Below are 11,369 nucleotides of genomic sequence, written 5' to 3'. Positions count from 1 at the left end.
TGGGGGAGCCGCCGCCCCGAGCGCCGGACCCCGGGATTTCCTGTACGTGGGGGTGATGACCGCGCAGAAGTACCTGGGCAGTCGCGCGCTGGCGGCGCAGCGGACTTGGGCGCGCTTCATTCCTGGCCGCGTGGAGTTCTTTTCCAGCCAGCAGCCGCCTGACGCCGGGCTCGGCCAGCCCCCGCCAGCCTTGCCGGTCATCGCGCTGCCCGGAGTAGACGACTCCTACCCGCCCCAGAAAAAGTCCTTCATGATGATCAAGTACATGCACGACCACTACCTGGACAAGTATGAGTGGTTCATGCGTGCGGACGACGATGTCTACATCAAAGGTGACCTCCTAGCGCCGGTTGTCCCGCGTGCACCACCCTAATCCCACCCCCACCCCATTCCCTTCTCTGTTACCCGCCCCAGCCCCTGCCCAGCCCAGGCGCTGCCAGTCGGCCAGCACGTGCTCCGGGGCTCCCGCAGACCCCAGCTTGCGTGGTCCCCACCCTTCACAACTGCCCACCGTTCCCTGTCTTCCCCTCCTTTGCTCCCAAGGGCTGGATCCTCCTCACACCTGCCCAGCCTCCTGGACTCTTGCTGCCTCGGTTTCTGGGAAGCGCTTTCCACGCTTCTTTTCCGTGTGGGGAGGGACCCTAGGGCTAAGCCAGTTGCCACGCTCTCTGCGCTCCTTGGAAAGCCGGTGGTGGCAATAGTTTCCTAAAGAGGTCCAGAGGGGTGTGTCCTGCGTGGGGGAAGGGAAGGCTCAGGCTGCCAGGGCGAGCCAGACTGGATATCTGGTTTTCTTTCTTCATTCCGCTGCTGTGTTGTTTTGATGAGATCTGGCACTGATTTCGAATTGGTGAAATTGGACGAGGAATCGCTTTGGCCGTCCCTGTGCTTACCCTTTTCAATGCGAGCTGCCACGCACTGGGAGCCTTCTGGCACACGCTGTGCCCCAGTGCTTATTAGCTCCTTTCCGCTGCCCCAGTGCAACGCCCAGCTACCCGCAGCCACCCCAGCAAAGGCCCTGCCTAGAGGATGGGAACTGGTGGTGGAGAGGGAAAAGCTCGCGCGAAAGATCCTGGGAGTTCCCAGCTGTGTAAGCTCGCACTAGGGTCAGTTCAGTTCCTCTCCTCCATCTCCGTGGCTTTGGCGATAACGGAAGGCTGGGAATTCCTCCCAGAACCACTAGCAGCCTCTGCATGAGAAAACTTTTCTTGTAGGTTTTAAAAGAGCCGCGGTCTGTTCCCTTGAATGTGGGCGGCCCTGGGCAGAGAATTTCTAAACTCTGCCGAAGCGAAGCTCCCCAGAGCCAAGGAATAAAATCTTCCCTTGCCAACCAGTAGTCAGAGTTGCTAGGGACATAGCCGGCTGTACCCTAGATGAGCTCTCTCAGTGAGGTTTACTTTCCCAGATCCAAGGGGTGGGACGAAGTCCCAGGTTACTTGAGGTCTCTTTACCTGGAGGCTCTTAACTTCATCCTTAACCAGATCCTATCTTTCCTAGACTCCAAAGACTCACTTTGGTAGAACAGTGACGGTATAGATTGCTTCGGTTTGGGGTGGGAGGAGAGCAATCACCACAGGATTCCTGGTAAATGATAATTGGGTACAAACATAATGGTTTGTTAATGATTGCATAATTAATAATACAGTTTTTAACGGTTGCATAACTAATACATACGGTTAAGGATTTTGGCCAAAGGCGGGGTTAGTGATGGTGGTGGTGGACTTCCATGAAGATTTTGGTGTGTTTTTCCTTCTCATTAAAATCATGCAAAAGTTTCTCAGCAGACGTTTGTTAGACTTTGAAGAGACTTTCTAAAATGCATTAATGGCATTAACTGCTGTCATTTGCTCAGTGTTGTGGATGATCGTCCTCTGGAACACTGAAATGTCATATTCTTTCCATGTCTATTAAGAACGACATGCACTTTGTATTAAGAACCTGTAGTCAACTGAAATTCATTAGTATCCAGGGTGCAGGGCATGTGATCCAGATAATGACTGCAGATGCAACAGGATACTGTGAATACAAAGAAGGTGTTTCTCTCTTTATCCCAGTGTATTGCTGTGCAGAATACTGAATGCTTTTGAACTGCTTTAGCCACACATTTCTGTTAAAAAAATTGCTACCTGAAAAACTCACAAGCTGTCATTGAAATCAGCTAAAATGTTCAAGTTTGTGTCAAATAGTGTCTTCCAAAGTTAAGTTTCAAGAAAGCTTTTTCTTGAAATACGTTTGTGTAGAACACACTCTACACTTAGGCAGTAGGTTTCTGGATAGTATTTTTTTTGGTGAGGGGGGTGGGGGCTGGGGGATGCTATGACTAATATCTAGTTATTAGGTAAGGAAAATGCACTAAACTAAATTATCAGGAAAAGTAATTACTGGCTACCAACAGTCTGCCAAACAATTGCTAAATATGATAGTTATTTTATATTGTGGGGAATTTTATCATTACTTTGATTGCAAAACAAAACAAGAAACCTGAGATGGTGAGACTCATGAAGGCTTTGCAGTGTTCTTCACCGAAATTAATAAAATTTCATCATGACTCAATCGTTGTAATTTTTTAGAAAATAAAGAGTCTTGAAAGCCGTTTCTTTTCTAATATGAAAGACATATGGAGCGTCTAATTGAAGTTCTGTGCGTTACTTTGTGCATTATACATGATTACGTAATTAGGAAAAGGAGTGATTGTTGCCTTTCTTTTTGTAGGTGATAAGTTAGAAGAGTTTCTGCGATCACTGAATAGCAGTAAACCTCTCTACCTGGGACAGACTGGTTTGGGCAATACTGAAGAACTTGGAAAGCTGGGCCTGGAGCCTGGGGAGAACTTCTGTATGGGTGGACCTGGCATGATTTTCAGCCGAGAAGTTCTCAGGAGGATGGTGCCACACATTGGCGAATGCCTTAGAGAAATGTACACGACTCACGAAGATGTGGAAGTGGGAAGATGTGTTCGGCGCTTTGGTGGGACTCAGTGTGTCTGGTCTTATGAGGTAAGTCTTGAACTGAGATGCGAATATTCTGTCTTACGGTTTGTCTTTTCACACTCTCGGGCAATGGTTTCATTTATTATCTGTGTTTTTCTATTTGGTTGGAAATGATGGCAACTGGTTACGGAACCAAGTGATTGTGTGAAGACATCTTTCCTAGTTGTGCCCAGGCCTACCTGAGACTTTGTCATTGGGAAGACCAGGGACTCTAGCAACATTTTACATATGACTCCGTCTCTGAAAGATGCAATTTCCTTTGATATATTTTTTATTTGGATATTCATCTCTCATCTCTAAAATGAGAACTGCTTTTGGTTTCTTGAGTTGGAGCTTTTAGCATTTGATTGTTATTATTTTTACTTTTTCCTTCTTTTTTTATTTGGTATGTAATTATACACGCTTTTTAAAAGTAGTTAAAATTTGATTTTTCTTTGAATATTTCCATGTAGGAGGCTTAAAACTTATCTTTTTTCAAAAGCACAAAATGTTAACTGACAATATGCAACTTATGATTTCATCACCCAATTTTAACCACCCTTACTATGTTAGGACTTTTGGTGCATATACAAAGAATGAGCTATCTTTAGAAAATGTAAATGTTTTGGAAGTGTTAGTAGCTCCTGGTTCTTTTGACTTGTTACCTTGTATTTGTTTATGCTTGCTATTTTATTTGATTTTATTTTTCTGCCATTTTCTGAGTAGTGAGTGTTGTTATTGTAGTCATTTGTTTTATAAGAACCTGAGATATTTTTCCTTCTAGTACTGGTTTTGAAAAGGAATACAATTTCATTTAAAATGTCTTATTAAAAGATCATCTTAGTAAAATTAATTAATTCATATAGTGTATTTTGAACTTGTTTAATGCAATTGAAATTGGGGATTACAGAATGTATTTTATACATTCTGGAGAAGAATAAAAAAATTAAACAGCATCTGTACATAAAGTTAGTAAAATAAATGTGCAAAGGAATTATATCTAAACATTTTAATATGGAGTGTGTCTTCTGTAGTGAGTAGGTCAGTTTGGCACAACCAATTAAGGAAAGATAAATCCCGTGCATCATTCTCCATATTCCTTGTTTTGTCTGCATTGTAAGATCACTGAAATGGTGTCCATCGATGCTGCTTTTCCTAGGATATAGAAAGATTGCTTTACAGGACTCCACTATGTGTCCTCAGGTCAGGCGGTAATTTACATTCTAGCTATACAACCAACTATGAAATTCATCATGAATTTTTTCCCATATATATTTTTTAATCATTTTATTGGGGGCTCATACAATTCTTATCACAATCCATACATACATCCATTGTGTCCAGCACATATGTACATTTGTTGCCATCATCATTCTCAAAACATTTGCCTTCGACTTGAGCCCTTAATATCGGCTGCTCATTTCCCCCCCTCCCTCCCCCTTTCCCCTTCTCTCATGAACTCTTCATAATTCATAAATTATTATTATTTTGTCATATGTTACACTGTCCAACGTATCTCCCCACCGCCCTCTTCTCTGCTGTCCATCCCCCCCCCTAGGGAGGAGGTTATATTTGGACTCTTGTAATCAGTTTCCCCTTTCTACCCCACATGCCCTCCATCCTCCAGGCATCACCCTTCTCACCACTGGTCCTGAAGGAGTTATCTCTCCTGGATTCCCTGTGTTTCCAGTTCCTATCTGTACCAATGTACATCCTCTGGTCTAGCCAGATTTGTAAGGTTGAATTGGGATCATGATAGTGGGGGGGAAGAAGCATTTAAGAACTAGAGGAAAGGTATATATTTCATCATTGCTACCCTGCACCCTGACTGGCTCATCTCCTCCCCACAACCCTTCAGTAAGGGGGTGTCCTGTTGCCTCCTGATGGGCTTTGAGTCTCCACTCTGCACTCACCCACATTTCCAGTGATATGATTTTTTGTTCTTTGATGCTTGATACCTGATCCCTTCGACAGCTTGTGGTCACACAGGCTGGTATGCTTCTTCTATGTGGGCTTTGTTGCTTCTGAGCTAGTTGGCTGCTTGTTTATCTTCAAGCCTTTAAGACCCCAGACGCTATATCTTTTGATAGCCGGGCACCATTAGCTTTCTTCATCTTCCCCACATTTGCTTATGCACACGGTTGTCTTTAGTGGTCGTGTCAGTAAGGTGGGCACCCACTGATATGATTTTTAGTTCTTCGATGTCTGATAACTGGTCCCTTCTGCACCTCGTGATCAGACAGGCTGGTGTGCTTCTTCCATGTGGGCTTTGATGCTTCTCAGCTAGATGGCTGCTTGTTTATCTTCAAGCCTTTAAGACCCCAGATGCTATATCTTTTGATAGCCAGGCACCATCAGTTTTCTTCACCATATTTGCTTATGCTCACATTTTTCTTCAGCAATTGTGTCGTCTTCCCATATTTGTTAAAAGAACCTCTGTGACAGAATTTTTAAAATTAGGCTTCCATTATGTGTACCTTTTATGCATTTTACGTCTTTGACTTTTTCTAAGAATTGTTCTTTCAGAGTTGAGAGCATTGTTATGGGAACCTGTCCATAATTGTGAGTCTGAATAGATGAAGCATTCAAAGTTGAATGATATTATTATTATTTTATATTTCTGAATCGATTTGATTTAATATGAAGAGGATAATGTAAAATATTAAATACGTAGTCTGTACTTTAATTTAAATATAAACTATTATATTTAATATAATACAAAAATTAGGAATTTTCTAACATTCTTTGGCGCTAACTTAGTGTATTTCTGCTGTTATGCCTACTGCATTAAGCATAGTATTTAAAGGAGAGCAAAAGAAAGCGAGACTAAATTTGGACTGGGTTCGAGTCTCAGCTCTACCATTTATAAGGGAGTTTCAAATATTGGTGGAAAAATGAAATTAAAAGATAAGGGAACTTTTCCATGAACTTTTTGAAGCCTTCTCTCTCCCTTATATTAGCTTTATTGTCCTTTGCAAGATACTTCTCTGGGCCTGCTTAATTCAACTTGAAGAGGAGATTATAATAGTGTATGATTTCATAGACTTGGGGATATATTAAATGAAATAATCCACCTCTAATCCTTAACATAGCATCTGGTAAATGTTATTAGTTTTGTTTATGTACTATATTTTATCACCTATATTACGTGAGGGTAAATAAAAAATATTTCTGCAAAATCATTTTGTTAAGTGTGGTCGAGTTATTTCCAATCGATTCATTCCTACACGAGGACAAAACACCGCCTGCTCCTGCTCACAGTTTTGTTACATTTGAGCCCATTGTCCCCCTCATTCTGTCATTCCATCTTGTCAATGAGCTTTCACTTTTTTGCTGCCCCTCTGCTCTGCTAAGCATGATGTCCTTTTCCAGGGCCTAGTCTCTCTTTAAAACAAAGTCTTATCCCATCCTTGCTTCTAAGGAGCATCTTGGTTGTATTTCTTCCAAGATAGCTCTATTTGTTCTTTTAGCGGTTGATGGAACTGCTAAAGTACCATCAACAGTCTGCCAGCACCATACTCCAAATGCATCAATTCCTCTTCACGGTGTTCCTTATACCCAAATCATAGAAGCCTTTATCAAACCAATTGTGAAGTTATTGTTCCTGGAATGATCCTCCATCGTGGTCTATACAGTTCTGTAGAATTCTTTACTCTTCAGTTTGCACAGATCCACATGCAGTTTTGGCATCCTGGAGGAAGTCAAATCATGTTCCTTTAAAACAAATGCTCTCTGCATTTTGAAACAAAAAGAAATCTGAAGGGGAAAGAGCAGGGCTGACGGTGAGTAGAGTAGACACATTCTCACAGGAGAGCCTTTTTTTTTTTAACCACTGGAGAATTAACAGGTGTGGTGTCATTTTGAATAAAAAATTTCTTCGGTGCAACTTTTCCAGCTTTTCCCCATCAATGCACTTTCCGTTTTCTTAAAACTTCTTAGTAGTAAGATCTCATGATCATCCTGTATCCTATGAGATAATCTATTTAGATCATCCCTTTAAGATTCCTAATTACAGTTGCCATAACCTTCTGAGCCAACCTCGCTTCCTTGCATTTAACTGGCCCACAGAGGCCCTGAGAACCCACTGCTTTGATTGGACTTTTATTTTGAAGCAAGCCTAATGAGACCAACACAAGGGTATTGCTGAAAGGACCTGTCTGCAGCCATCCACTGATCACAGAGACACGTTAATCGTGTTTTCTTGGGAATTAATTCATGCATACATGAATTGGAACCCGAGTAGCATACTGTTTTCCTTGTCCTCATATAACATGGATTTTTAATTTTTAAAAAAATTATTAATAATGCCTGGTTTATACCAAAAGGGTCAAACAAAAACAAGCTAGAATTTCAGCTAGAGGATACAAAATGATGATGATGATGATGATGCTTGGAAACAATATATTTCTTCTTGAATCTTTGAAATATGAGGAACTCCAAACTGGGTTTAAAATAGTATTAGGAAATATGGAAGTCTGCTAAAAAAATGAATGACAGTTAAGTGCTTGATGACTAACCAGAAGGTTGGTGGTTTGGATCCTCCAAAGGTGCCTTTGAAGAAAGGCGTGGCAGTCTGCTTTCGAAGGTCATAGTGTTGAAAACCCAAAGGAGCACAGTTCGATTCTGGCACACATAGGTCTCCAGGAGTCAAATTTGACTCTGGCAACTGATTGGCTGGTTGCTTGTCCATATCGTATTAATTACTTGACCTAAAGAAAATAATGTAAAGAAATTGCTTAGCATATCATTATTTAATACACACATGTAAACAATTCCAAACAGATCATACATATAAGATTACTGTATCCATTCTGGATTTTTGGATCCATTGTGAGAACAATGCCCTGCTTTTCTGAGAAACTATGGAATTTTCAGTGGGGAAGGAAATCAATAGTTTCCCATTTTGTAATCAACTCCCAGGAACACCCTGACACTTATTGCTCAAGACAGCTGGACCCCTCCTACTGCACTTCAGAGCTTGTAGGATGGGATGTGTAGCTTTAGTACTTCACAAAGGGATCCTGGTGGTATAGTAACATTTCTTGAGTCTTGGTCTCTCTGTAACTTCTTTCCCTATATCTTCTACCTACTTTTTCTTTTTTCCTTGTTTTTGATGATGAGTAAAACAAATGATAAGTGTAATGTAATATCTGTTGCTTCTATTTATTAGGTTCTCAATAAATTGATGTACTTATGGCAGGCATTCTGAAAGATCATGAGATGCATACTTAAATCACAGGAACCAGGCGTGACTTGACCTCTTGCTTAAAGAGGCCTTTAGTTGCTGCTGATGGAATGATTGGTTGGTGTGAATGATTAAACACTCATTTAGAAACCAAAAGGTAGGAGGTTCAAACCATCCAGGGACGCCTCAAAAGAAAGTCCTTACGTCTACTTCTGAAAGGGCGTGACCTGTGGAGCACAGCCCTACTCTGAAACACTGGGGTTCACCAAGAGCCTGAACTGATGCAGTGGCAACTGGTTGGATTCTGTTGTCTGCTTGCTGGTGAGCGTTAAATGGACTGGTTCTCTATGTGCCTGAAATCACTGAGGATTCTTCCTGAGATTCCTCTTTTCCACACACGGAGGTAAAGGCAGTTGGTTTTCAGGCCCATATGGCAGATGTTAATCATCATCAGGGTTGCTGTCGCTGTACTCTTGCATACCTCACATTTTATGTCAGAATACTAATTCAAACAGGGTCTTGAAAAATTATTTTATTCTATTCACTCTGTGAATGTTAGGATTTATTTGTGTCGACTGCTGGCAAAGATCACATTTTGGTTGAGCTCCATCTTGGCTACTGTTTTCCTAGTTAATGGATCAGCAATCTGGCAGACTGAGGGGCTACATATGGCTCTTAAACATTGTTTGGCACATAGAGTGTTTTAAGTTTCTTTTATTTTTGTTTTGTTTTGATGCCTTTAGCAGAGGCAAGTACTCTGTACCTGTCATGCCTTATTTTATTACTGTACACCAGACTCTTCTGGTATATTCACATTAACTGCCCAGGCCTTGTAGGCATAAGTGTTGAGTCCCCTGACCCTGATCATTCCCATATTGTAAATAAAGGTCTATGAAAATATTATCTTGAGAATGAGGTGATTCTTCTAGTTAAGAATTTGTTGTATATTTTAAATACTTTAACTTATAGAAGAACTAATGAAAAACTTTGCTGTTGGGATTATATATTGGATAATGTACTTCTGCTTCTTTTATTGCCCATGCCTTTTTTTCATAAATAACAAGGCAGTCCTCACTGCGGAAAAATTGTTTATACAATTTATTTTTACCTTGTGCATTAGCAGACACAAAAGCTCCTTCTCCTTGTGAGGGAATTTTGCATTTCATCAGCCTCATTTTCAGAATAGTTTCTAAGTATATGTTTGCAGCTAAATGGAGGCAAGTAATATATGTTTTTATTTTATTCAATCAAATGTTGTCTCAGAGAAAACATAGTTTTATCTTGGTAAAGGTATTTATTTGTGGGTTTAAAAATAAATTTCCTGTGATGAAGCACACTTTTGCTCATCTTCTCAAGGCATTAGCTTCGTACTGGAATGTCTAATAATGGCCCTCCCTAAACTGCAACACTCTAAACAGTGACATTATTTCACAAAGGGATATGTTATGGGAGATATTTCCCTGGCTGTCAGTAATCCCAGTGATCTAGACCATGAGTCATTAATGTGCATTCCAGGTCTTCATAACCATTCTGGTTAAAAGATCTGTTATTTTAGGGGACTGTTGCACACCCTCCTTAGATTCCTCCTTTTTCTTATGTATTTCCTTTCTATTTCTTGTGAGCTTGCCTCATTTATTAATTTGGCTCTATCACAAGCATGCTGATACCCTAAAAGTATATTCAAACATATGGGAAAAGGTGAGACTAAAATTGTGATCTAAAAGTTCATCTTTTCAAAATCTCTCACTGGTTCTGATTCAGTCACAATGAAGTGTTTAAGGAAACTATAAGCAGTAAGGCTTCTCACACCTTCTCTTTCCACCCCCTTCCCACTTGTCTAGTGAAATCATCCTGCACTGATTTTATGAAATTGCTTTTCTGAAACTTTTCTTAGATAAAATTGTATCCCAAGTAGAGGGAGACTCGTGGTATAGTGTTTGCATATGCTGTAGGCCTAGCTAGTTCATTTTCATTGCCAACTCCTGATTATCACCTGAAGTGTGACAACTTTTAGTTCCCAAGTTGGTGGGTTTTGGCAGTTGTGAAAAATCTGAAGTCCAGAATTTGTCTCCAGGCAATTTGAAAAAAAGTTTCTCGATAACAGAAATAGTTATATTAATGGAAAAACATTTTTTTCTTCAATGGATCATAAATTTTCTAAATTACCTGATAAATTTTCAAGTTTATTTCCTACTTTCACTTTCCTTTTCTTGGTCTTCAAAAATATGTTTTGTGAAAAGTTTGATTCCTCAGATCTTTCTGCTTTGTTACTTAATGCTCAAAATATAAAGAAAACTGTTCTATCAACATTGCTTTTTACTTTGATTATAGCATGTTACTACTTTGGATACATATTTAAGCTGCACATTCACTTCATTCGAATTTTGAAACATCCGGTGTGTTAAGGCACATGGGTTATTATTTCGTAGCATTAAACTCTATTTAAGAAACCCTAAGTAAACTAAAAACTTCAGTGATTTTGATTCCTCAAATCCTAACTCTTTCTTTTTGCTGCCCTAATCATTATATATCACTTTGCTTAAGACTTACACAAATAAACTTCAAACTTATTGCCACTGAACCAATTCTAATTGATAGTGACACTATAGGGCAGTGTAGAATTGCCCCATAATGTTTCCAAAGTTGCAAATCTTTACAGAAACAAACTGCCACATCTTCTCCCCCAGATTGGCTGATGGTTCCAACTTTTGACCTCTCAGTTAGCAGACCAGGGCTTAACCACTGCTCCACCAGTGCCTAATCACATATAAATGAGTTTCAATCATGCTATGTATTTAATGTTACCATTCTTGGAAGGGCATTTGGGTATTCATGGTACAGCTAAGAGTTCACCATTAGTTGTAGTGACTGGACAGCAACCAACAACAAGAGTTTTATATACTATGAGTGTGAAGGTTACTACTATTGGTTCATTCTCAGAGAATGTTCCCATGAAGAGGATTATGGGTAGAGACTAAGGAAGGACTATGAGGATGCGAAGGGACCAGTGGTACAATAATTGAGTGTTCAGCTGCTAACCCGAAGGCCATAGTTGGCTCCACAGAAAAAAATATGTGATGGTTGAATTCTACAAAGATTAGAGCCTTGGAAAATAGAAGGAGTAAGTGTCCTCTGTCCTATAAGGTCACTCTAATTCAGTATCAGCTCAGTAGTAATGGGTTGATCATTGCGTGTATTTTGTGAGATGGAGGAGGACT

The 11,369-nt window shown here is 40.3% G+C and overlaps 1 protein-coding gene across 1 annotated transcript in view; it reads left to right on the top strand.

The window, feature by feature from the left end:
* Positions 1 to 4: 4 nt before the first annotated feature.
* The window catches only part of CHSY3 (chondroitin sulfate synthase 3), a gene marked incomplete at its 5' end in the record, with an annotated part of 310,709 nt that continues 299,344 nt past the window's right edge, over positions 5 to 11,369 (top strand). The window contains 2 exons of the mRNA XM_013005966.3: positions 5 to 332; positions 2,710 to 2,993. Coding sequence (XP_012861420.2) covers positions 5 to 332; positions 2,710 to 2,993 — 612 coding nt within the window. The remainder of the gene's footprint in view (positions 333 to 2,709; positions 2,994 to 11,369) is intronic.

Source organism: Echinops telfairi, unplaced genomic scaffold (assembly GCF_000313985.2).
Source record: "Echinops telfairi isolate 266 unplaced genomic scaffold, ASM31398v2 ScPeMD7_7469;HRSCAF=8507_1, whole genome shotgun sequence".
Taxonomy (NCBI): domain Eukaryota; kingdom Metazoa; phylum Chordata; class Mammalia; order Afrosoricida; family Tenrecidae; genus Echinops; species Echinops telfairi.
Note: the sequence above shows the minus strand (reverse complement) of the source record. Positions and strands in the feature narration are given on the sequence as shown.